The sequence below is a fragment of the Mastomys coucha genome, unplaced genomic scaffold (genome assembly GCF_008632895.1).
Source record: "Mastomys coucha isolate ucsf_1 unplaced genomic scaffold, UCSF_Mcou_1 pScaffold7, whole genome shotgun sequence".
NCBI classification, from domain to species: domain Eukaryota; kingdom Metazoa; phylum Chordata; class Mammalia; order Rodentia; family Muridae; genus Mastomys; species Mastomys coucha.
Window position 1 is genome coordinate 69,770,717 of NW_022196913.1, and position 27,927 is coordinate 69,798,643.

At 39.6% G+C, this 27,927-nt stretch overlaps 1 protein-coding gene across 8 annotated transcripts in view; it reads right to left on the bottom strand.

Annotated features, from left to right (window-relative positions):
* LOC116081896 (contactin-associated protein-like 3) overlaps positions 1-27,927 on the bottom strand; it is a 183,287-nt gene that overhangs the window by 21,924 nt on the left and 133,436 nt on the right. For all 8 annotated transcript variants that reach the window (XR_004115076.1, XM_031358625.1, XM_031358628.1 and 5 more), the window contains 6 exons: positions 25,553-25,672; positions 22,964-23,164; positions 13,132-13,288; positions 10,737-10,864; positions 6,830-7,000; positions 5,849-6,067 (listed from right to left, as the gene is read on the bottom strand). Coding sequence is in view for 7 of the 8 variants with exons in the window: in XM_031358625.1 (XP_031214485.1) it covers positions 5,849-6,067; positions 6,830-7,000; positions 10,737-10,864; positions 13,132-13,288; positions 22,964-23,164; positions 25,553-25,672 (996 nt within the window). In the remaining variant the exon portion in view is untranslated. The remainder of the gene's footprint in view (positions 1-5,848; positions 6,068-6,829; positions 7,001-10,736; positions 10,865-13,131; positions 13,289-22,963; positions 23,165-25,552; positions 25,673-27,927) is intronic.

Below are 27,927 nucleotides of genomic sequence, written 5' to 3' on the forward strand. Positions count from 1 at the left end.
CTGAAAGGAAGGCTTCCACAGTGTAGACCAGGACCCTGAAAGGAAGGCTTCCACAGTGTAGGCCAGGATCCTGAAAGGAAGGCTTCCACAGTGTAGACTAGGACCCTGAAAGGAAGGCTTCCACAGTGTAGACTAGGACCCTGAAAGGAAGGCTTCCACAGTGCAGGCCAGAACCCTGAAAGGCTTCCACAGTGTAGACTAGGACCCTGAAAGGAAGGCTTCCACAGTGTAGACCAGGACCCTGAAAGGAAGGCTTCCACAGAGTAGACTAGGACCCTGAAAGGAAGGCTTCCACAGTGTAGGCCAGGACCCTGAAAGGAAGGCTTCCACAGTGTAGGCCAGGACCCTGAAAGGAAGGCTTCCACAGTGTAGACCAGGACCCTGAAAGGAAGGCTTCCACAGTGTAGACCAGGACCCTGAAAGGAAGGCTTCCACAGAGTAGGCCAGGATCCTGAAAGGAAGGCTTCCACAGTGTAGACTAGGATCCTGAAAGGAAGGCTTCCACAGTGTAGACCAGGACCCTGAAAGGAAGGCTTCCACAGAGTAGACCAGGACCCTGAAAGGAAGGCTTTCACAGTGTAGACTAGGACCCTGAAAGGAAGGCTTCCACAGTGTAGACCAGGACCCTGAAAGGAAGGCTTTCACAGTGTAGACTAGGACCCTGAAAGGAAGGCTTTCACAGAGTAGACCAGGACCCTGAAAGGAAGGCTTTCACAGTGCAGGCCAGGACCCTGAAAGGAAGGCTTCCACAGAGTAGGCCAGGACCCTGAAAGGAAGGCTTCCACAGTGTAGACCAGGACCCTGAAAGGAAGGCTTCCACAGTGTAGACCAGGACCCTGAAAGGCTTCCACAGTGTAGACTAGGACCCTGAAAGGAAGGCTTCCACAGTGTAGACCAGAACCCTGAAAGGCTTCCACAATGTCTAGCTTCCACATAGAAAAGAAAGCATGAGATAATTGTTGTCTTAATTTAGGTTTTATTGTCATGAGGAGACAACAAGACCACACAACTGTTATAAAATATTTAACTTGGGGCTGGCTTACAGTTTCAGTGGTTTAGTCCATTGTCATCATGATAGGAAGCATGGCAGAATACAGGCAGACTTGTTGCTGGAGGGGCCAAGAGTTCTATATCTGGATCCATAGACAGCAGAAGGAGACTGAATTCCACACTGGACAGAGCTTGAGAATAGACCTCAAAGCCTGCCCTGCCACACAGTGACATACCTCCTCCAACAATGCCACACTTTCCAATAGTACCACTCCCAATAAACTAAACATTCAAACACATGAGTGTATGGGAGGCATATCTATTTAAACCACCATATTCCACTACCTGGCCCCATAGGCTTGTATCTATAACACAATGAAAATATGCGTTCAGTCCAACTTCAAAAGTCCCTATAGTCTATACCAGTCTCAAACTTGTTTAAAAGTCCAAAGTTCAAAGTCTTATCGAGATTTATGCAATTCTTAACAAATATTTTTTAATCCTATAAAATCCTCACCATCATCCTCATCATAATAATAATACACTGGATCACATACTCCAACACATAAAGGTACAGGATATACATTACCATTCCAAAACATAGGGAAGGGAGCATAGTAAGAAAATACTGACCAAAGCAAGACAGAAAACCAGCTGGACAAACTCCAAATCCTGCAACTTCATGTCTGATATGGAAGCACTCTTCAGGTCTCCAACTCCCCCTTTCAGCTTTATTGACTGCAATACACTTCTTTCTCATGGGCTGGTTCCATTTCCTGTTAGCAGCTTTCCTCAGCAGGTACCCCATGATTCTGGCATCTCTAACCACTTGGGGTCTCCAAGGCAACCCAGGATTCAGTTTTACAGCTTCACACAATGGCCTTTCACAGCTTTACAAATGACCTCCTTGGGCCTTCATGCAGGGACACTCCTGCAACACATCTAGTCTCAGTATCTTTCCTTAGTCATAGAGGGGAATTCCATCCTTGATTCTAAATCCAGAACCATCTGGTCAAAGCTGCAAAGTTCTGTGGCTTGCTGGGGCTGGAACATAGCCCCTTTGTTCAATTACAACTTCACCACGTTTCTGGTTTTGATTATTTCTTTTACTGTCTAATTTTGTCTGCCTTAGAACTTGTTCTGTAGACTGACCTTGAACTCAAGTCATCTTGATGCCTGTCTCCTGAGTGCTGGAATTAAAGGTGTGTACTACCATGCCTGGACCTAAGCTTTTCTTTAATTCTTTTTTTTTTTTTTTTTAATGAGATGGAAGCTTAGCTGGATGGGGGGGTCACTATTCCCTTAATTCTATTTAATCCCCTTCAACACAGGATTTAGCTCCATTCCACTCCCTGATGACCCTTTAATCCCTGAACCATACATCTTGTATATAAGGGTGAATCACAGACCAGGCTGTTTTGAGATTTCCTTTGCCAATGCAATTAATCTGAATCTCTTCACCTTTGCTTCAGGCAGACTCTTTATACAAGGACAAAACCAGCCACATTCTTTACCAAAATATCACAAGAACAATCTCTAGGCAACATACTAAAATTTTCCTCTTAAACCTCTTGAGTCAGGACCTCAGAGTTCAAATCATGCTCAGCACCACTCTCTTCCATGTTCATACTAGGATGGCCCATTAACCCCATTCTATTCCCTTCCACTTCAAACTTCCAAAATCCACATTTCTCCAAACAAAAACATGGTTATGCTTGTCCCAGTTTCTGGTAAACCAATTTGGGTTTTATTGTTGTGAAGAGACAATATGACCACTGCAACTCTTTTTTTCTTTTTTTTTTTTTTTTTGAGACAGGGTTTCTCTGTGTAGCCCTGGCTGTCCTGGAACTCAACTTTGTAGACCAGGCTGGCCTCGAACTCAGAAATCCACCTGACTCTGCCTCACTGCAACTCTTACAAAGGAAAATATTTAATTTGGAGCTGTTTCAGAGGTTTAGTTCATTGTCATCGTGGTGGGAAATATAGCAGTATCCAGGCAGACATGGTGCTGGAGAAGCTGAGAGTTCTACATCTTGATCCCATAGGCAACAGAAGGAGACTAGATTCCACACTGGGCAGAGCTTGAGCATAGGAGACCTCAAAGCTCACCCTCACAGTGACACACTTCCTTCAACAAGGCAACACCTCTCAATAGCGCTACTCTCCATGGACCAAGCATTCAAACACGCGAGTATTTGGAGACCATAACTATGTCTGGCTTAATCAGCATGATATCCTTCAGTTCCACTCATTTTTCTATAATTAAAATTATTTAATTCTTCTTAATGGAATAGAATTCCATGTGTATATGTGTCGCACGCTCTGCTGGGTGGTGGGGAAGTAAAGGGTGTTGGCTGTGTTAAGCCACAGAACCCCACTCAGGGGGTGGGGAAGGCACAGTCTCAGCTTAGGCTCCCCTGCACCACAGACCACTGGGTACCTCGGGAGAAACCGAGCTCAGGAGACACTGGCCAGGCGGACACTGGATATCTTGGAAGAGCTGAGAACAAAGTGGGGGCCCTGGGGACAGCTCAGTCAGCCCCAGGACTGAAGGGAGAAAAGGGTGGGGAGAAAAGGGGGCATCCAGTGGTTCCCAAGAGGGTGAGAGTCCTTGGTTAGGTCTTGCAGCTGGAAACTCTGCTAGGAGGCTTTCCTGAGGGAGATTAGATGCAGCTCTTTAGGGGAAGGCCTAAGCCATTGTTCCAGCACCGTGAGTCTAGATGAAAGGAGGCAGTCCATGGTTTTAAGGAGTTTATTGTAGGAGAGAGAGAAAGAGAGAGAGAGAGAGAGAGAGAGAGAGACAGAGACAGAGACAGAGACAGAGACAGAGACAGAGACAGAGACAGAGACACAGAGAGAGACACACAGAGAAAGACACAGAGAGAGAGACACAGAGAGAGAGAAAGACAGAGAGAGGGAGAGTAGAAAAGTAGAGGGCAGCCATGGCCATGTGGAGAGAGGGGGAAGGGAAGAGGAGGAGAGGGAGCAAGAGGTGAGAGTAAAGACAAGAAAAGAGCAAGAAGTTAAGAGAGAGAGGAGCTGAGCTCCGTTTCTGTTTCCAGGGCCGGGGCATACCTGACTGGGGGTGGAGTCCAGCCAGAACACTGGGAGCTTGGGGCATTGTTTAAGTGATTGAGAGCCACAGGAGTTGGAGGGCTTGTGGTATCAGGTGTCTATGTCTGGGGGCATAGCTTACTGTTCCATACCTTGTAGAATTTTCTACTGGGTCTCCAGAGTAAGTCTCACTCGACCAGAATACATACTGCCTTTCATGGTCCATTATATATGTACCACATTTTCTTTATTTATTAATCCACTGATGGGCACCTCACCTGGTTATTGTGTACTGTAGCAATAAACATTTATGTATAGGTATTGCTGCAGTATATGACTTAGAGTGTAGAGATACATTGCATCATAATTCTATTTTTAGGTTTTTTGAGGAATCTTTGTACTGTTACATAGTAGCTGCCCAAGTTTGTATTCCCATGAGCAGTGAACAGAGTCACTCTTTTTTGTCCCCACATCATCATCAGTGTTTACTGTGATTCGTTTTCTTGATGACAGCCATCTGAGCAGGATAAGATGGCAGTTTCAGTTTGTATATTCCTGAATGATAAAGATAATGAACAAACTTTCTTCAAGTTATTTTTCAGCCATTAATATTCCTTCATTGAGAATTGTCTGTTCAGTTCATTTACTAGTTCATGATTTTGTGGGTGTATATTTTAAGTTGGATGACTTCTGCTATAATTATGACAAGTTTTCTAATTGCACTAAAGGAGACAATGAGTAAATTAACACACTAATTATTGGTAATTATCACACTAAGCATGTTAATAAATGGACCAGACACAGAGTATTCATCTGTATATGAGCTCTTCAGACATGGATATTGTTAGCATTCTGTATAAACTCCGCCCCCACAGATATCTGGCAGCAGCCAGGTATGCTCCTCCCCATGGTTACCTGCCAATGGCCAGGTAGGCCTGGTCCTATAAAAGGGGCTGCTTGTCTCTCCTCTCTCTCTTACTCCTGCTTCTCTACCTTGCCTCTTAACCCCTTGCTCCCCCTCTCTCCATGTGGTCATGGTTGGCCCCTACTTCTCTACTCTCTCCTTCTCTCTGCCTTTCTCTACCTCTGCTACTCTCTTAACTCCCCTCCCCATGCCCTAAATAAACTCTATTCTCTACTATACTGGTGTGTGTCTTGTCCCTCACAGGGAAGGGATGTCTTGGCATGGGCCCACCAAGGCACCCCCTTCCCCCACACCTCGCCAGAACATATTCTTATAGCTCTTTCTCTTTTTATGATTACAACAGATATCAAATAGCTTGGGGCTAAATTCTACACTTTGGGGGGTTCATTATCTTATCTGTAAGCAACTGACCATACCTACAGAATGTGATGTCAAATTTGAAGCAATAGCACATGTTCCTGGAACCTATTGCATCATTAGCAAATAGTTCCAATCATAGCAGTTATTCTTAGTTTTTGTTAGAAGCACTCTGGGGCTGGGGAGATGGCTCAGTTGGTAAAGTGCTTGTTGCTCAGGCATTAGGACATTATTTTGGATTCCTAGCACCCACATTAAAAAAATAGCTAAGCATGACATTATGCATTTGTAATCCTAACACTAGGGAATGGAGATAGCCAGTTCCCTGGATCCCATTTTTCTGCTAGCTTTGCCAAATTGGTATGGTGTAGGTTCAGTGAGATCCCTTGTTTCAAAAAATTGAAGTAGGGAGAAACTAAATAAGACACTTGACATTGACCTTCGGCTTCAACATATACATGCACATTGCATAAACATGTATATACATAACACGCATCCATCAACTGATCAATCAACACTCACCAATGAAGAGCTGGCTGTTAAGTTGTAGTCGAACATGTCCATCAGCAGGAGTGGATTGTGTCTTCTGAGGGAGCTGGTCTACCTGAAGAGATGCTCCTTTAACATTCCTTTCTGCCCTCACATGATGCCATCGGTTGTCATTAAAGGGAGTCGGGGACTGTACAGTGAGCTCACAAGGTCCATTCCCGACATCAAAAGAAAAGGTCACTTCTGTGGGAGCTAGAGACATTATATAGTCATATTTTTCAAGTTAATTCATAGAGAACACACTTAGTCTAAAACACATTAAAATGTAAAACATGACATACATGTTTGTTATCAATAGAGACAATGACACTCATGCAGAAAAAAATCTGACTCTGAGTTGGAGGAAGGGCAAAATAAATTTATATTTCAGTGAAAAACAACACAAAATAAATCTAATTTTATCTTTTTTTTATTGGAGTTTACTAGTCATTCATGCTAAATCCTAACTTGGTCTTACTTAGTCCTAAATAAAGGTATGTGCCCATAACTAGAATAACAAATAGAATTTATTTTATATAAATACATAGTTTTATTTTAAAATATTTCAAAGCCTCATTTAATTTTTAAAACACTAAGTAAAATATTCGGCAGTTATAAATTAATCTTTGGATGAATGAAAAAATTCTGTTAAATATTTTGTAATTTAGTAAGCAACTTGATGAATTTGATTTGAATTTCTAAATATACTCAGATATAATCAAGTAAAGCATAGGATTATGGCTTATTATTTATTGCATGCTTTATGGTTTAGCACATGCTTCTTGCTCCATAGTTTGATTTTTTTTCTTAAGATATGATTAACTGGAAAATCACAGAATTAATTATAGAGTTCAATATGAACTCTAATATGCAATTTAGAGTTCAAATGTGGTAAGAATGCTAATACATTGAAATTTTGCTGTTAGCTTTCATTGCTAAATAATGAGTACCTCAAGACTCGGGTCAGGATCTTACCACGCAACTCTATTCTGATGAAGTCAGTGATTCCCAGATTCTCCATGAATACACCAGAGGAAATGGCGGTCTTAAAAAGGAAGTGCACATCAGCAGTGAGCTCTCCATGGAAGGTTGGGAAATGAAGGTATGAAGCCTCAGTGTTGAAGGAAGCTGAATTCCAAAATGACTCTGATTTTAAAACAGAAGAAAAAGACAAATGTAAAAATCATTAAGCATACTTGTTGCTAGAGCAGTTAATATTAGTTATTAAAAGCAAGCTCTTAGATGGAGTTCTAGACGTTCATGTCATAGTGTTTTAATGCCAACATACAAACAATGCCTATCTTGAGAATTTATACTCTGTATGAATGGCTCAGAGAGATTGTTCAGAGGGAAGCGTACTTACCTATGAAACTTCATGATCTGAAACCTAGAACTCATGTAAAGATGGAGGAGAGCCAATTCCAAAATCTTGTCTTCTGACCTCCACACATACACATGATACTTGTATGCCTTCCTAAACATCATAAACACACACACACATACACACACAGCAATAGTAATAAAGTTTATGAAAAGATTCTGGTTTTGTATTTTATGGGTGCTCACAGTTAAGAGTTTTTCTTGATTCTCAGAAGAAACTCAGGACTTCTGAATAGTGCTGCATTCTTCTTGTACACATTGTGAAGGGAGAGAAGAAGGGGGAGGGGAGGAAAGAGAAGGATATCTAAGGTAGAATGGGGGAGAGAAAGAAATGGAAATGTTCTACAGCACACCAACTCTAAGATACTTCTCTCAAAACACACAATCCAAGGAAAGTAAAATTCCCGAGTTACATACAAGGAGAATCAAAGTCATCTGCTGGTGAAACCACCAAGAATAAGGAACTAAAAAAAGAAGTTAAAAGAGATTCAAGAGGAAAACGCAAATAGAGATTCAAATGAGGTATTTCTCTTACCTTAATAGAAAAATCGTAAACATCTAAGAACAGAATTAACATGGCTGATGTCAAATCCCTGATATTGAATGAGAGCTTAGATAATAATATTAAATGTGGAGAAGAGGGACTAAGGGCTTAAAGCTAATGGAAAAAATAGGAAATGTTTGGAGGGTAAAGAAGACAGATATAGCAGTATAAAATCTCAGATATAGAGAATCCAACATACGACACAGAGAAATTTATTAAAAGCATTCTGAAATCATTATTCTTAAAGATGACCATGTTTAATTTAAAATCAGTTTTGTTTTAAGAAAATGTTTTACATAGAATTGTGTATTCTGTATGAAAGGTTTTTTAAATTGAAGTATTATTATGAGTTGCAGAGCTCAGTCCTCTGCACCAATCAGCCATCACCTGCCCAAGTCAGTTATGCCTTCTTACAAGAGTCCATTACAAGCCGGGCGGTGGTGGCGCACGCCTTTAATCCCAGCACTTGGGAAGTAGAGGCAGGTGGATTTCTGAGTTTGAGGCTAGCCTGGTCTACAGAGTGAGTTCCAGGACAGCCAGGGCTATACAGAGAAACCCTGTCTTGAAAAAAAACAAAACAAAACAAAACAAACAAACAAACAAAAAGAGTCCATCACAATCTGGTCTATAGACTCTCTCATTAGAAATATTCTCTCATTAGAAAAAGAAAATGTAGAGGGTCATTAGACTCGCACCTGAGATTTCACCATTTCCTACAATCTTATGCATTCTTCCCTAATTGCCCATGGAGTCAGGATCTCTGGTGGTACTAGATTTACAAGCTGGGGGAGGTTATCTGAAGGGGATCTTAATCTATGGGGCTATGGGAAATTCATTATCTACATTGAGTGTAGACTCTTCTAGTTTAGTAGCTTTAGGGTCACCCTGTACTTTGTAAATATATGCCAATAAATTCATCGGTTCCAAGAATCAATATCAGTGGGACTTTTTAAGAAAGAGAAGTTTACAAGATTCTCAGGGGGGAAATTCTTACAACAGTAGCATTCCAGTTTCATGGGTGCCCATAGAGTTAAAAGAAGTCATTATTCATTATAGCACAGGACGTAACACAAACATCCAGATACGACCACTGGTTGTCCAATCCGTACGCCTCATAGTGATGTGACCTATGTATGTGATCACATCTCTGTGCATATTTTACCCACATCATGTTTACATCTCAGATCCTCATCTCTCTGGGAGAATGCACAAGACATTTTGTAGAAAACAGCTCCAAGGTCAGTCAGTGTTCATGATACTGTATTCAGTCTTGACTCACTCAGGTGCCTTCTCAGCTAGTTAGAGAAACCTCTGGACATTAGGGAGTGCATGTGCTGTAGAATATGGTACACTCAGTAAGAACATGCAGCAGTGCTCAGGGTCATATTGTTCTCTCTCTCTCTCTCTCTCTCTCTCTCTCTCTCTCTGTCTCTCTCTCTCTTTCTCTCTCTCCCAATAGTATCTTCCAAATATTGAAGTAAAAATAAATTTAATTACATTACAAGGTAACATAATGCTAGTGGATAACAAACATTTTAAACACATTTCTCTGAAAACAATTTTTTGGTGAAAGTTCACGTATTAAGCAATGAACCCCCAGATTTGAAGGAGTTCTAGGACTATCATGGCTGCATCATAGGTAGATCAAGGGAGCCTTGACTGTGGAATGCAACCATAGGTAAGACTCCTACTGTATGAAAGCATATGCTAACACTCACTGTCACATAATGGTGAAGTAGTATTACAGAGGCCTGAGAAAAATAAAGGTTGACCCAATGATCTTATATTACTCAAGCTGTCCTCAGAGTATAGGTGTAATAAATGAAAACTTCCCAAGCAGTCATAAAGTTAGAAAATAATTCATCGAAGGGTTGTTCTTGAAGAAAACAATAAATGAACAATAAAGCAGCCAACTAAATAATTGTGTCAAATAAAGGTAATTCACTCACTGTAAGCTTAGATAGGCAGAGCATCCCTAATGTAGAATCTAAAATACAGTATTCCCCAAAGCCACCCAAACAGTATATGTGTGTGCATGTTTATGTGTATGGCAGGTGTACTAATGAATAAGGGTGTATATGAACACATGTGTATGCATATGGAGGTCGGAGGATAGCTATGGATATCATTCCTTAGGTGCCATCTATTTTGGAGACAGGGTCTCTCTCATTGGCCTGGAATTTTCCAAGTAGTCTAGGCTAGCGGGTCACCAAGTCCCAGTGATCTCTCCTGCTTCTACCTCTCTAGTATAGAGAGTATAAGCACTGAGTATTAACTGTAATACATGATTTTTCATATGGGTTCTGGGAAATGATCTGAGGTCTTCATGTTTTCAAGGTAAATACTTTACCAACTGAGTTCTTTACCTAGAATGTAAAGTCCTAAATGTTGTGATCCCAGATCTGAAAACAGATCCCCCAGATTTTATTTTGAGGGTACTCAATAGTGAAATGGGGGTACTGATCTTAAGTGCTGACAAAGCTTTCACACCTCAGCTTAGTATGCTTTAGATCTGAGATGCTCCCCAACAGCCTGAACCAAGTTAAAGGCTTGGTTGCCAGCCTTTGGTGCTACTGCAACCTTTAGGAGGCATGGCCAGTGAAAGAAAGCTATGTCACTGGGGATGGACCCTTGAAGAGGATTGTGGACCCTTCCTCTCTCAGTTTGCTTCTTGGCCACCAGATTGGCTCAGTATCTTTACTGTACTCCATGTTACTCCCCATGGGAGCAAAAACAATGGGGTTGTCAGATGAAACTTCCAAAACCATGTTCTGAGAGAAACATTTTTCTCTTTTAAAGTTATTTATGTGAATTATTTGCTCATAGAAGTAGAAAGACAACAAACAATGCTTTCTTACCCTGGCCCTAAGATTGCCACTAGTTCTGTGACCAAAATAAAGATACTCACCTACCTAATAACCAGAATGTGCTATTGTAAAAATAGAACCGTGTACTTACTGTCTCCCTGGCAAAGCAGAGGCCCCAGTGTGTAAGCAGCTTCAGAGTGTGGTCGGCCCGTGTCTGTCACCACCATCTCAGTGACGGGCAGGTGCTCCTTATGAGAAAGGACTATTGTGTCACTGGTCCTAAGAAACAACAATCCAACTCTTAAAGTTATTCTAATTACATGGAGATAGGATTACTTATGATATCACTATATTATATTAAGAATATTATCTCTTGAGATAATGAAGCAATTACTGCTCTTTCAAGACCAGTCTCAGAATAATATTTAAATGAGTGTTAATTACAGTTATAAATATTAATATTTTAGATTTACACATGTTACAAGATTTTATCATTGATTTTTTTTAAAAAGTCTTTTTGTGGTTATTGCATGTTCCTCTGATAATTTTTAATTTGTAAAGCTAAACTGACAGTTTAGAAAACAGAATAAATGCAATCTCTCTAAAAATAATATACAGATGAGTGTGTGTGAAATTTCTCTGGCATGCTGAGTCCACACAGTGGATAGACAGCACTCCCCTTCAGTTGACCGGGTGCTATGCCAGACATCAAGTACACATAGTGTGGTAAAATATGTATATGAGGTTTCTGGTTGTATCTACTTTAGTGTGCAATGTGTGTGCTTGGTGCCTGTAGAAGTCAGAAGACGGTGTTGGATACCTGGAACTGGAGTTATGATGGTTTTGAGCTACCATTTTAGTGCTTAGACCTCTGTAAGAGTAACACTTTTCTTAACCACTGAGCCATCTTTCCAGCCCCAAATCAAAATTCTTAACTCTCATATGCAAAACTAAAACACTCGTAGAATCATAGTTTAAAATTTAAAAAGATAGATGAATTAAATATTCTGGAGTGTGTAAAAAATTTAATAGTGATGAAAGGTTATTTCTTTATTAAAAATAAGATCTCAAAACTTCTTCAATAGAAATATTTCACTTGGGTGGCAGAGGCAGGCAGATTTCTGAGTTCAAGGCCAGCCTGGTCTACAGAGTGAGTTCCAGGACAGCCAGGGCTACACAGAGAAACCTTGTCTTGAAAAACAAAAAACAAAACAAAACAAAACAAAACAAAACAAATTTCCCCATTCACTCCTATTTTTTTAACATATTCCCTATTATTTTCTGAAGTATATATTACTTGTGAAGCATGCCTAACTTGAAAATACAAGTGATAGGTATTCTAAATTTTGAAAATTATTGAATTCTGGTATGATACATAAAGTGGACATTTTCACACCTCATATGTTGTGACAGTTAATACATAGGTGCATTAAAACACAACCTAAAGCTGAGGTGATTTGCAGCTCTGTGGGGGAGCAACAATGTCAACCGTCCAGACCACCTGAAGCTCCTAGGGACTGGACCACTAACCAAAGAATACACATGGAGGGACCCATGGCTCAAACCACATATGTTGGCAGAGGATGTCCTTGTTGGACATCAGTGGGAGGAGTGGCCCTTGGTCCTGTGGGGGGTTCAATGCCCCAGTGTAGGGGAATGCCAGGACAGAAAGGCGGGAGTGGGTAGGTGGGTGGAGGAACACCCTCATAGAGACAGGAGGAGGGTGGGTGGGATAGAGGGTTTCTTGAGGGGAGACTTGGAAAGGGAATAACATTTGAAGTATAAATAAAGAAAATATCCAATAAAAGAAGAAAAAAGCACTGCCTAAAATTACCTTCAGGCCATGTGTATAAGGTTATACAAATAAAATTCATGCTTCGACTTGGGTCACATTTCTAAGATATCACTAAGTGCATGTAATTAATTCAAATCCAAGAATGCCTGAAACCTTCCTGAAACTCCCCAACACTCTTCTTACAACTTACTTCATTTGCAAACATATTTTCCAAAGGTTGGGGCAAAATTTCAGAATGATTGTATTCAATCTTTTTTTCTGAAATAAGGTGTTACCTTTTCCATTTCTGTCCTAAATCTTCCATGCATGCCAGTCCCGGGCCTGTTGCCACATACCTGTAGCTATTGACCCAGAAGTGTTAGCTATTAGTCCAGGGAGATGAGCATACTAGCCAGGCCTGGAGCAGACCTGGGCTCTCCTTGGTTGCCCAGACACCTCCCTTAATAGAAAAGAATGCCACTCCATAAATGTTTATGTTCTCTGTATGATATGCTTTTCAGGTTGACTGCTTCAAATGAATGTTTGGTCTACAACAAAATATTCATTGAGAAAAGATACAATGGTGTGTCTGACCATATTTCATTCAAATATATTTTAACTTGCTTGAACAAAAGTTTTGTTTTTTTTTTAAATTTCAGCTCACATGATAATTATGCACAAAATACTGCTACATCCATTTATTTATTTATTTATTTACTTATGTATCTATCTACTTATTATTTTTGGTGTAGGGAAATCATGTAGCAATCACCATTCATTCCAGTCAGCATCACAGTTGCAGTGGTACTGAGAATCGATGCAGTTCCCTTCTAATCCACAAGTACACTTTTGAGGATCAGGCAGATAACCTCCCCAGTAAGTGTATGTCTCATTGGTTCTTCCAACCCACCAGCTCAGTGAGGTTCCATCTGAAAAAAACAAGTATGAGAAAGATGACACTCACGTTACCCCATTGCCCCAGTCACCACCATTCCAATATAGTTCCTTTATTTCCAGGCTTAACAAGTGTGGCTGCTGTGTGTGTGTGTGCATGTGTAAGAGAAATATAGGTAGAGAGATAGATAGAGCAAAAGATAGATAGATGGATAGATAGACGATAGATAGATAGATAGATAGATAGATAGATAGATAGGGAAATCTTAATTTTATCCCAACAGAAAAAGTTTTTTCTAAAGAAAACTCATTGATTTCCCTCTCTCAATGTTTCAATATACAATGTCATTTATTCCCACTTATTTTTCTATTATTATAAAATGAGTTCTTAATTTCTTTGCACATGAGATTGTAATTCTCTGGGAGGGAATGCAAATTCAAACCATTGAAAGAACCATCAAGAAAAAAGCCAGACTAATTTATAAAATGAGATGATCCTGTTTGAAAAATAAGATGTTCACAAATACAGATTAATGTTCGTACAGAGGCTCAGATCAATCTTACCAACTCTTTTTTTCTTGAGGACACTGATATATATTAAGCATTTGGAAAGATATGATTTCCCTGTGAGGACTTAATATATGCTTTTACATGTATGCGTTTCCTTGCATGTGTAGTCTGGCTATTTATTTGGAGGGTTAAGACATGCCACAAATGAGTCTTCTTAGGTAATATTCTTCTCAGAAACTAAGTCACCTAGCTCTGTCAGTGATAGAGGTGCTCAGGCCATCTCTCAGCACTGGATGTGACTAAATGACAGATTCAGACACTCCATTTGTTCTTTAGAACCATGTACTAAAACAGGAAATGATACCGGGGGTAAAAAAGGGTACATTCCGCAGTGCAGATAGAAGGGTTATAGACTCCGCAGTGCAGATAGAAGGGTTATAGACTCCGCAGTGCAGATAGAAGGGTTATAGACTCCGCAGTGCAGACAGAAGGGTTATAGACTCCGCGGTGCAGATAGAAGGGTTATAGACTCCGCGGTGCAGATAGAAGGGTTATAGACTCCGCAGTGCAGATAGAAGGGTTATAGAACTAGGTGGCAAGGACAACACTCAGCAGCAAAGATGAGCCTGGACGGAGGCAATGGCAGTCATCACAAGGCATGAGATCACAAGGTGCAAAGGAACTGGGTCAACTCAAGACAAACCTCAAAACATACTATGCTTTGTTTGGTGCCATTTTTCAAATGGATAGGTTGTCTTCACTGGGCCTTGAGTTAGGATCTGGAATGTTTTTCAGCTTCTACATTACCATCTATTACAACTGAATTATAAGTCATTCATCAATAGGATGTCTGTAATCACTTTTCTCTAATCACCCCTCAAAAGAAAGACATGAAAATTTACAAGTGGGTCTGTTTGGTTTATAAAGAAATAAATATCTAGAACATCAAACACTTATCACTAGGAAGTATTAACTACTCAGAAAATATTTTCTTCTATGAATACTATTTTTTTCTTAAAACAATGTCCACCATTGCACTTGTATGGATGTAGAGTAAAATCTTATTATATCCTAAATGTATAAGAATAAATTTGCATCTAAAAAAGGAGTACATTTTCAGAGGTAATTAATATCTTTGAGTTTGTTCAAATGCCAAAGCAGCAGTTCTCAATCTGCAGGTCAAAATCCCTATCGGGGTTGGCTAAGACCATCAACAACAACAAAAAAAAAAAAAAAAAAAAAAAAAAAAAAAAAAAACAAACCAAGCAAATTAGATATGTACATTATGATTCATAACAGTAGAAAAAGTATAGTTATAAAGTATCAGTGATAATAATTTTATGGTTGGGAGAGGGGTCACCACAACGTGAGGAAGTATATTAAAGGGTTGTAGCATCAGGAAGGTTGAGAACTGCTGCTTTAAAGTATTACAGAGAACTTAGGAACGCCAGCAAAACTTTCAGCGTCCATGGGAAATTCTCTGTGGGTCCCACCCTTACTGAGCAGCTAGCTACTAGCAGTGGGTAGCTGCTGAGGGAGTGAGAATCATGCTTTCTGTAGGTGTGAGTACTGTAGGTTTTCCATGTTCTAGTCTATGGCGTCACACCTTTACACATATGGACAAAACTAACTGTACTTAGAGAATTATATATTCAAAAAAACAAGACAGGAGTGTTTGGGGTAGAAAATGGGAGGAATTGGAAAGTGGGGAATAGATATGATATTTCACTCTATACATGTGTATGACATTCTCAAAAACAAATAAAAATGATTAAAAACATAAAAGAGGATCTAGAGAATAATGACAAAATTTAAGGGAACTTCCAGGCTGGTGAGGACAGAGCAGATGGATTTCTTTCAAAAAATCCTAGATATAACACAAAAGACAACCAAAGGAGACTCTGAAAGGTGGAAATAGGAGAGTAAGCTGGCTGTGACCTCATAACTGAAGGAAAACTACTGAGACTTACATAGGGTCTTATTACAGTTCCTTACCTGTATTAAGAAAGCTTCTCAAAGAGAAGAAGCTAACATAGGTTAACACTGATACCTAAATAAACGAATATTAGCAGGAAATAAATAAGGCCAAAACAAAATACTCTTTCTATTCTTAATTGATACAGAGATAGCAGTTAATTGAAAATTAAATGATTTGAGAAGTTGCTTCTGGTCTGCTCCTCCACCTGGGACAGATTGACTGTCTGATACCCTTTCATACCTCGTTGTCTCCCAGGAGGTCTGCTGTAACCAGGCACACAGGAGAGACCAACTGGGACACACAGAGTCCAGTTGACAGGGACCTACTCCCTCTACCCAAGCTCCATCTTCCTTCTGGTCTGCTCCTCCACACAGGCCAAATCAGTGGGCCCAATACATTCCCACATCTCACAGCTTGCCTGTTCTTAGGGTGTCTGCAGTAAACAAAGACACAGACTGTCTCTCTTCCAGGAGGTCTGAAGTAACCAGGAACACAATCCTTCTGGCCTGCATGTCCATCTGCAACTGGAACAGATCTTGCCCCCAAAGCCTACCTGTCTCCCAGGACACACCTGAGAGTACAGGTGAGACCACCACTCTGCCCAAATTCCTGGCCGAAGAGGGACCTGCCCAGAGCCATCAGGACACAGGAACCGAGGGGCAGCTGGGGACAGGATCCTTCCGGTTTTCATCTGTGCCCCAGAACTGACCCTGTACCACAGTGCTCCATACCTAAATTCCACCTGGAAAGACCTGGTCTTCCAAGAGTACTGACACACAGGCTTAAGGGGGGACAAGCCACAGTCAGAGACAGCAAGACCAGCTAACACCACAGATAACCTGATGGCAAGAGGCAAGTTCAAGAACATAAGCAACAGAAATCAAGGCTACTTGGCATCATCAGAACTCAGTTTTCCCACCAAAGCAAGTGCTGGATACCCCAACACAGCAGAAAAGCAAGACTCTGATTTAAAATCACATCTTATGATGATGATAGAGGACTTTAAGAAGGACATAAATAACTCCCTTAAAGAAATACAGGTAAAGGAATTGAACAAAACCATTCAGGATCTAAAAATGGGCACAGAAACAATAAAGAAATCACAAAGGGAGACAACACTGGAGATAGAAAACCTAAGAAAGAGATCAGGAGTCATAGATGCAAGCATCACCAACAGAATACAAGAGATAGAAGAGAGAGTCTCAGGGGCCAAAGATACCACAGAAAACATAGACAACACTCAAAGAAAATGCAAAATGTGAAACACTCCTAACCCAAAACATCCAGGAAATCCAGGACACAATGAGAAGACCAAACCTAAGGATAATAGGTACAGAAGAGAGTGAAGACTCCCAAGATAATGGGCCAGTAAATATCTTCAATAAAGTTATAGAAGAAAACTTCCCTAATCTAAAGAAAGAGATGCCCATGAACATACAAGAAATCTACAGAACTCCAAATAGACTGGACTAGAAAAGAAATTCTTCCTGTCACATAATAATCAAAACACCAAATGCACTAAACAAAGAAAGAATATTAAAAGCAGTAAGGGAAAAAAGTCAAGTAACATATAAAGGCAGGCCTATCAGAATTACATCAGACTTCTCAACAGAGACTCTGAAGGACAGAAGATGCTGGGCAGATGTCATACAGACTCTAAGAGAACACAAATGCCAGCCCAGGTTACTATACCCAGCAAAACTCTCCATTACCATAGATGGGGAAACCAAGATATTCCATTACAAAACCAAATTTAAGCAATATCTTTGTACTAATCAAGTCCTACAGAGGATATTGGAAAAAAACTCCAACACAAGGAGGGTAATTAGACCCAACACAAGAAATTAAACATCTTACAACAAACCCAAAAGAAAAGAACCACACATACATAATGCCACCTCCAACAACAAAAATAACAATATCTCTTAACATCAGTGGATTCAATTCCCCAATAAAAGACACAGGCTAATGGACTGGCTATGTAAACAGGATCTAGCATTTTGCTGTGTATAAGCCACAGTTACTCTGATACCTAAGGCACGTAAAGACCCAACAAAGAGAGAGAATTTCAGACCAATTCACTTATGCGTATCAATACAAAAATACTCAATAAAATTCTCAAAAACTTAATTCAAAAACACATCAAAAACATCAGTTACCACCACTTGAGTTTCATCCCAGGCATGCAGTGATGGTTCAATATATAAAATTCCATGAACATAATACACTATATATGTAAACAAACTCAATGAAAAAAGTCACATGATCATCTCTTTAGATGCTGAAAAAGCCTTTGACAAAGTATAACATCCCTCCATGTTTAAAGCCTTGGAGAGATCAGGAATTCATAGCACATGCCTAAAAATAATAAAAGCAATACATAGAAAATCAACAGCCAACATTAAATTAAATGGAGAGAAACTAGAAGCAATCCCACTAAAATCAGGAACCAGACAAGGTTGCCTACTCTCTCCCTATCTATTAAACATAGCACTTGAAGTTCTAGCCAGAGCAATTAGACAACAAAGATTCAGGGGCTACAAATTGGAAAGGAAGAAGTCAAAATATCACCCCCTAAATTACATCAGAGAACTCCTAAAGCTGAAAAACAACTTCAGTGAAGAGTCGGGATATGAAATTAACTCAAACAAATCAATAACCTTCCTTTATACAAATGATAAATAGGCTGAGAAAAAAATTAGGAAAACAACACCCTTCACAATAGCCACAAGTAGTATAAAATATCTTGGTGTAACTCTTACAAGTGAAAGATCTGTATGATGAGGACTTCAAATCCCTGAAGAAAGAAATTGAAGAAGATCTCAGAAGATGGAAAAATCTCTCATGCTCATGCACCAGTAGGATTAATATAGTAAAAATGGCCATCTTACCAGACTCAATCTAGAGCTTCCATGCAATCCTCATCAAAATTATAACATAATTCTTCACAAGTATGGAAAGAGCAATTCTCAATTTTATATAGAAAAACAAAAGCAAAAACAAAAAAAACAAAACAAAAAAAACTAGGATAGCCAAAACAACTCTCAACAATAAAAGATCTTCTGAGGGAATCATCATCTTTGACCTCAAGCTGTACTACAAAGCAATAGTGATAAAGACCACATGGTATTGGTACATAAACAGACAGATTGATAAATGAAACAGAATAACAGACCTAGAAATAAGCCCACACACCTATGGACACCTGTCCTTTGACAAAGAAGCCAAAAACCTACAGGGAATAAAGAAAAAGTACCTTTAATAAATGGTGCTTGTCTAACTGGCTGTCTGTATGTAGAAGAATGAAAATGGATCCATATTTATCACCTTACATGAAGCTCAAGTCCAAGTGGACTGAGGATCTCAACTTAAAACCAGATATACAGAATCTAATAGAAGAGAAAGTGCCTCATACTCATTGGCACAGGGACAAATTTCCTGAATAGAACACCAATGGCTCAAGTTCCAAGATTAACAATAGATGAAACTGAAAAGCTTCTGACATGCAAAAGACACTGTCCATAGGACAAGTCAGCAACTTACAGATTCGGGGGGGAAAAAAAAAGAAACTTCACTACCCCTCATCCAACAGAGGGCAAATATCCAAAATATGTAAAGAACTCAATAAGTTAACCTCCACAAAAGCAAATAACCAAATTAAAAAATGGGGTACAGAGCAAAACAGGGAATTCAAAACAAAGGAATCTTGAATGGCTAAGAAGCACTTAAAGAAATGTTCAAAGTCCTTGGTTCTCAGGAAAACGCAAATCAAAACGACCTTGAGATTCCACCTTACACCAATCAGAATGGCTAAGATCAAAACCTCAAGTGACAACACATGCTGGCAAAGATGTGGAGAAAGAGGAACACTCTTCCATCGCTGATGGGATTACAACCTGCTACAACCACTCTGGAAATCAATCTGGCAGTGCCTCAGAAAACTGGAAATAATTCTACCTGAAGACCCAGATATACCACTCCTGGGCATATACCCAAAAGATTCTTCCACCATCCACATGATCCACTATGTTCATAGCAGCCTTATTTGTAATAGCCAGAATCTAGCAACAAACCAGATATCCCTCAACAGAAGAATGGATACAGAAACTGTGGTTCACTTACACAATGGAATACTATTCATCTATTAAGAATGAGGGCATCATGAGTTTTGCAGGTAAATGGGTAGAGCTAGAAAATATCCTGAGTGAGGTAATTCAGATCCAAAAAGACATGCATGGTATGTATTCACTGATAAGTGGATATTAGTCAAAAAGTACAGAATACCCAGGATACAATCCATAGACCGTAAGAAGTTTAACAAGCAGGAAGGCCCAAGTGAGGATGCTTCAATCCTACTTAGAAGGGAGAACAAAATAATCAAGGGAGGCAAAGTGAGGAAGGGAAAAGGGGGAACAGGATCAGGTATGGGTGTGAGGAACAGGAGAGAAGCTCAGAGGGCTAGGAGAATGAATGGAAATGTGCATTCCTATCCCCACTGGGGTTAGGAGGTAAGGGGTCCCCTCTAGAAAGTCCCAGAGACCTGGCAGATGAGAGACTCAGGACTCAGTGGGCGTGAGCTTAGCAAAAATGTCCAACAGTTTGGAGAGGGAACTCGAAAAGTCCACCTCCAGTAAATAGACAAGGGCTTCAATTGGAGGGATGAGGTTACCAACCCAGTCAAAATTTCTGACCCAGAATTGTTTCTGTCCAAAAGAACTGTAGGGACAAAAATGGAGAAGAGACCAAAGGAAAGATGGTCCAATGACCAGCGCAATTTGGGACCCATCTCATGGGGGTGGGGGACACAAAGCCTGACATTACTGCTGATGCTATGATGTGTTTACAGACAGTGTCCTAGCATGGCTGTCCTCTGAGAGTCTCTACCAGCTGCTGACTGAGATAGATGTGGATACTTACACCCAACCGTTGGACTGAAGTCAGGGACTCCTACAGAGGAATTAGGAGAAGGATTGAAAAAACTGAAGGGGAGGGTGGCCCCATAGGAAGACCAGCAATCTCAATTAACCCAGACCCTTTGAGCACCTAGATTCTGAACTACAACCAGGCAGCATACACGGGTTGGGCTGAGGCCCCTGGCACATATATAGCAGAGAACTGCCTGGTCTGGCCTCAGTGGAAGAAGATGTGCCTGATCTTAGAGAGACTTGAGGCCCCATGGAAGGAAGATGTCCAGTGGTGGTGGGGGTTGCACCCTCTTGGATAGAAGGGGAGATGGAATGAGGAACTGTGGGAGGGAGGCTGAAAGGGTGGCAATGGCTAAAATGTAAATAAATAATTTAAAAATGATCGCAAAGTCATGAGATATAAGAGAATTGGCATTATCAGTGAGGTAGATTAGGGCTATTTGAAAGTAGAAATAAATTAGTTATAAAATGTAATTCATGTCCAAAGGCAATCAATTTAAAATTAAAACAAAAAAAAATGTTTGTTAGAAGAGAAGAAGAATGGAATCAGATACCCAGTTAAAACAAGGTAAAGAGAGGAAGGATTTCAAAACAGAAGTTGTGGCTGGAGAAATGGCTCAGCCATTAATGCTTAGGTTCACAAACAGAAAGGGAAAGAAAATTAACAGAGCCAGGTGTGGTGGTACGTGCTTGGGATCCTAACACCTCGGAAGTAGCCTCAGCTGTATCAGGGATTCGAGGCCAGCTTTGGCTACCTGAGGTCCTTCCTCAAAAAGAAACAAACGAAAGCAAGCCAGGGACAACTGCTGAGGTTTGATTAGGGTTTGTCTCCCAAAGATTCCTGTTCGGGATGCTGGATCCTCAGCACCCAGTGAGCCAGTGTGAAAACTAGTGTGGCCTTGAAGAAATGGGGTCTAGAGGGAGGGCCTTGTGCTGCTGCTGTTGGAACTGATTAAAATGGGTCTCGTGGGACCTCATGTCAATCCTCACAGAGGCAAGTTGTTCTAAGAGAAAGGCTGACCCTTGAATCTTGTGCTCCGGCTCCTTGTTTGGTCACGTGATCTCTTGTTCCTTGCCCTCACCCACAGACACTCCCACCCTATCACGGTTGGCCTGTCTTGGTGTTATATAGTAAGAGAGACCTCACCAGGTCAGAGTGAAAGCTGGTGGCATATCCTTGAGCTTCCAGAACTATGAGTTATATAAAACCTTTTTTCCTTATACTATCCAGCCTTATAGTATACCACCTTGGTATAGAGATAAAAATAGACTTATAGAACAACAAATAAAAGCTATAATACCCAAAGCACCAAACAAACATTTTAAGCATGAGTGTCCAATATGCCAATTAAAAAAAAAACAAGTGTCAGAGTAGACAAAAACAAACAAGTAAACAACAACAAAAACTCACAAAACAAATACAAAAGATGAAACTATGAGCTCTGGACCAAAATTCCTTTTAATGTAAGCAGTGTTAGAAGTAAAGAGATCTATATTACCCTAACACAATTAAAATAAAGCTGGAGGTCACGGAGATGATTCAATGAGTAAAGTCTTGCCACACAAGCACCAGGGCCCAAGTTCAGATCCCTAGAATGCATGCAAAGGCTGGGTATGGTCTGTCACCCCCGAAATGAAGGGTGTGGAGACAGATGGAGTCACTGGCCTGCATGCAGCCTAGCCAGTTGGTGAACTCTATGTTCGGTGTGAGACTCTGTCTCAAAAAATTATTGGAGAACAATCAAGAAAGACACTCAGGTGTTAACTTCTGATCTTGACATGTACATGTACACATGTTAATGAACACCCCTTGTGCCCCCCACAAGCTAGAGTATCTATATCAATTCCAAAGACAATTTCAGAGGAAGGAGAATCATCAGGAATAAAGAGGAGTGACACAGAATGAAAAGGGGGCCAGTTCTACTATGATACATAATAATCTTAATGTGAATTCTCTCACCAACACAGAATCAAATAGCATAAGGGTCAACAACTGACAGAACCCCAAGGACATGCAGACAAATGCATTCTAACATCTGGAGACTTGAACGCCCCATGGTCATAATCAACACATCCAGTGGGCAGAAAGCTAATGCTATTGTCGATACGATATTTCCTTATATTAAAAAAAATGCATGCCACTAGTTGTATGCATGCCCACTGAACATTCATTAAGATATCAGGGGTGTTCTTTACTGCTTTGTGGTCTTTTTCTCCTGGAAATGTATTGCATCCTACAGCCCCCAGAGCTGCACCTTTGCCCCATGTGTCTGTTCTGCATCACGTTGGATCCTTACCTCCTGTATCTGAGGGCCCTGAGGTCCTACATTGTAGGTCCACCTGCTGCTCACAGTGCTCTGCAACTTCCACCACAGCGTGCAGCTGTGCTGCACTGGCAGCATAGGAGAAGTTTGCAGAATGCATGTGTCCTTCTGGGCCACCTCTGACTGTCACCACATCGGGCCCTCCATGCTGAATAACAGTCCATGCTGTGTCTGCTGAGAAGACACCAGACAGAGAAGAGACATCAATAGGCTGCAGGGATGTTTACAAAGCACATACCAAAGGGGTGGCAATATTAACTTTTAAAATGGTGTTTGCATTCATGTGAGTTTCTGGTAACTTTTTGAGTTGGATTTGTATAGCAATGTATAGGCAGAACTCATCCCTTAGGGGAAAAAATGTTGAGAGAGCTGATGATTAAACTTTCATGACACCATTTCTAAAGGCATATAATGAAAGAATGGCTTTCCAGTTTTTAAAACTGTTTACAACACAAGAACAAGGCCAAACCATGTGAGCATTTGTTATTATTATTTTAATATTATTTTCTTTGTGTGTCTGTTGCTCTCATTAGGTAAATTTAAGGATGATGCATCTGGAGTGTGTGTGTGTGTGTGTGTGTGTGTGTGTTGGTTTGAATGTGCTTGGCCCAGGGAATGGCACTACTTGGAGGTGTGTCCTTGTTGGGATAGGTGTATCCCTTTGGAGGAAGTGTGTCATTGTGGGCATGGGCTTTAAGATCCTCATCCTGGCTGATGGGAAGCGAGTCTTCTGCTAGCAGCCTTCAGATGAAGATGTAGAACTCTCAGCTCTGCCTGCAAGATGCCTGCCTGGATGCTGCCATGCTCCTGCCTTGATGATAATGGAATAAACCTCTGAACCTATAAGTCAGGCCCAGTTAAATGTTGTCCTTATAAGAGTTGCCTTGGTCATGGTGTCTCTTCACAGCAATGCAAACCCTAAGTAAGACTCTGTGTGTGTGTGTGTGTGTGTGTGTGTGTGTGTGTGTGTGTGTGTGTGTGTGTGCTCCCTCCTCCCACAGCGCTGGAGCTACCAGCAGCTAATGTGCTGGAATCTGAATTTAGGTTCTCTTATTAACTGAGCCATCTCTCTAGGCCCACATTTCAGAAATATTAATAGCCCAGCTGTCAAATACGGGAGACAAATTTAAGAGTCTTGTTCCTAGCAAAATAAAACTGGAAGATGACTGAAGAACAAAAGCCAAGGTTGTCTTCTAAACATAGGCGGACATATGTGCATGTGTAACTGTACACATGGATGTACCTGTATCCACACAAACACATACATGTTCTAAATATACTTATTTAAATTTTATAATTTTTTAAAGCTGAAATTACTTCTTTTTTAACTAAGTAAAAACGTTTTTACATCCTAAATGCTGCGCCCTCCCACTGGTCCCCTCAGAGTTTCTCCACCACATCTCTTCTCCTCTGAGAAAGAGGCCCTCCTGGTATCCTCCCACTCTGGCAGTCTCTGCAGGAACAGGCACGTCCTCTCCCACTGAGGCCAGACAAGGCAGCCCAGCTAGAACAGATCCCTCAAACAGGCAACAGCTTTTGGGATAGCCCCTGCTCCAGCTGTTGGGGGACCCACATGGAGACTGAGCAGGACCTTCAGGTCTCACTATCTCCAACACTTGCTACGTAGGTGGTTCTAACTTATTCGATGTTCCCTTGTTTTAATACTCTTTGACATCTTTACTAGAGCATTTTAAGTTTCTTTGTACTTTCATTTGTCTGTTTTTTCCCCTTGGTTACTGGCAAATTTATGAAACTTTAGAACACTTCAAAATATATTAAATGAGAACTACTTATTCCAGATTTCTTCTCCTAGAGAGTCGAAAATGATGGGTGAAATAAATGTTTGTAAACATAATAAATTATCATGTAATCATCCATAATAAAGCTGTTCTTATTTGTAATGATATCTAAAGGGTGGTTTGTAATATCAAAAATTAAATCTCCTTTTTAAAAAAAAGATTTATTTATTATTATATGTAAGTACACTGTAGCTATCTTCAGACACACCAGAAGAGGGCATCAGATCTCACTACAGATGGTTGTAAGCCACCATGTGGTTGCTGGGATTTGAACTCTGGACTTCCAGAAGAGTAGTCAGTGCTCTTAACCACTGAACCATTTCTCCAGCCCAAAATTAAATCTCCTTGATGATGAAAGAAATTGCATGCTCTGCAGATCACTAAATTTTCTCAATTATACATAAATTCTACCATATACATGCTGCTTCCTAGCCCTCTAAGCAACTGGTATTTTTGTTTTAAACTACAAACATCTGAAAATTCTAGAATCAAAGCATCATGTTTATTGTTATAGATATGAACATATGTGATTGTGAGAAATGTAAGAGCAATAAGGATGACCTAGCATGGCTTTTGATTTTGCTGCATAAAAATTTATTTACAAAATATTAATACATAATTATGTAGTATTTCTACTTCTTAACATTATACAATTAATGAACTTTATTTTTATATAATATTGTCAACTAAGTATATTTTTGAATCTTCTCTCATTCTGATTCTATGTATAGCTCTTATACAAAGCTAAAGAGTATTGACATACCTGTCATATTGCAGTAAACGAGGAATGGTGCCAGAGGTCCACTTCCATCTACATCAATGTAGTAAAGTCCAGAAGGGCTCCCTCTGTGCCTGTGGGCTTCACAAGACTGTTCATAGAGGGCTGTAGAGGAATACCATTTGCCAGTAACACAGTGAACCCTTCAATATTTTCAATTGTTGTCCAGAGGCCTCCATTTCTAAACTATAGATACATGAACTATAATGATTTAACATAATTTTATTAATATATGTGACATTATATTTGATTAGACAAAAGAAATATGATCAAAATTTTAAAATTAAATTCAGTTTTATTAATAAGGTAGAAGAAAATTATCAAATTACAATAAATTTGTGTTAAATATTACTAGGCACTATGTATGTATGTATTGACATATGTCTCTATTTTTTGTAAAAAGAAAATAGAATTCAGTTATTAAAAGTTAACATGGCTTATATGATAAGAGCATTTGCTGCATGAACACTGAGTTCAAATTCTCAATACCTAGTTAAAAGTTCAGGTGTGGCAGAGCATTCTTATAACCCCAGTATTGTATAGGGTGGAAATAGGAGGCTCAGTGGGGCTTGTTGGCTACCAAACTAACTCTAGATTCAGTGAGAGACCTTGTCTCAAAGGAAATATATTTGAAAGAAACATAGTAGACACTCAACATCCTCTCCTGGTCTTTGAAGCTGGGCACCCATTTACACATGAGAGCACATACACAAGATGGAGGTTACACTGGGAATGTGATACTGCCTGTAGAAGAAAATTATTTGGTAACATATGGAGATTATTCTCTCTTTGTGTACATGTTTTCTCTCACTTTTAAGTTAAGGATGAATATTTTGAAGCACAGTATGAAAGAGTTAGGAGGTAGTCTGGGGGAAATTGTAGCTCCCAATCCTACATGCTGTTGATTCACAATTCTATTCAAACACATGACAAGTATCCTTCAGAAATAAGTGCCAAAATTAAAGAAGAAAATTTTACTCTAACTGTAATAACTTAACACTCAACAAATATTAGTTATAACCAGGTAATATGGTATTATCCAACAAATACACTGCAATACATCTTTAAAATAATTGATTAAGTATATCCTTTGCTTTAAATGAACATTTTAAAGACATGAATAGAACTTAAAAATAAGCAACTCTTCTTCATTAAAGAATAACTAAGTTGAAAGAAACTTAATTAAGCATTTTGAAAATGACAAATCATGAAAATTCAAACTCAAAGCAGGAGAGAAAAATATTTTGTTGAAAATATTTTTATATAATGTTTATTCTGTAAAATTGAACATTTTCATTTTGTGCATATAAATGTTACTAAGATATGTGGTTCCTAACTTTTAGCTTAAATTAAAAAATAAAAAGACCAGCAAGGTAACATTTTGACCTACAGAAAAGATCTATTCAACAAAGCTAAGAATGCATATGATCTCTTAGAGAAGGGATTTGATGAATGTGAACTGTGTTGGTTCCTTTCATTAGAGCCTCAAAGGCCAGGCTTTTGCTGTACCAGTAAGCTCATTTTGGCCTTTGGAGACAAATGGACTAAACAAATGAACTATGCCAAAAAAAAAAAATTGTAAAGGGAATGGGGTACATTTATATAATTATTATAAGAATACCAAATTTTCTACATTTGTCTTCATAAATGTTAATTCAAAACATTTTCAAATCCTTAAGGAATGCCAAAGAAAACAACAAAAATTATGTAATATTGGTGCAAAAACCTAACATGAGTTCAAGAGATGATCATTAATCTGCCTCAGATTTCTCTGTTTGAACTAGGCTACTGGCAAGCCCATTCCCATGTTCCCTTAAATGCTGGCCTTGGAACATCATGAACCTTTATTACAGACCTTTTCCCCAACTATCCTACCCAGAGACTTCTGTGACTGTAATCATACTCTTTTTTTTTTTTAAATAGTACCAATTATAATTTCCACCAAGGAGTAGTGATTTTCAACCCTCTTTGGTTTAAGACTGGACATATAATTACCATTTAATAAAACCTTGGATTGTATTTTCAAGATTGCTTTCTTGGGTTGCAATCCTAATTAGCCCCATATAAATGTAATTTTCTTTTATCATGATTAGGCTGACTTTATTGTTTGAATATTTGAAGGTAAGGTATGGTTATTATTTTTCTCTCATTTCAACTCTCTCATTCAATTTCGTAAAATTGAATATTTAGAAAACTGTTTTTAAAAATGTGTGTGGATGTCTGTGTATGCATGCATGAAATGTGTCAAAACATATCGTAAAGGGAATGGTGTGCATTTACAGCATTATCATGACTACAGCCTCAGATGGACTTCCTTAGGGAATGGTGTGCATTTACAGCATCATCGTAACTACAGCCTC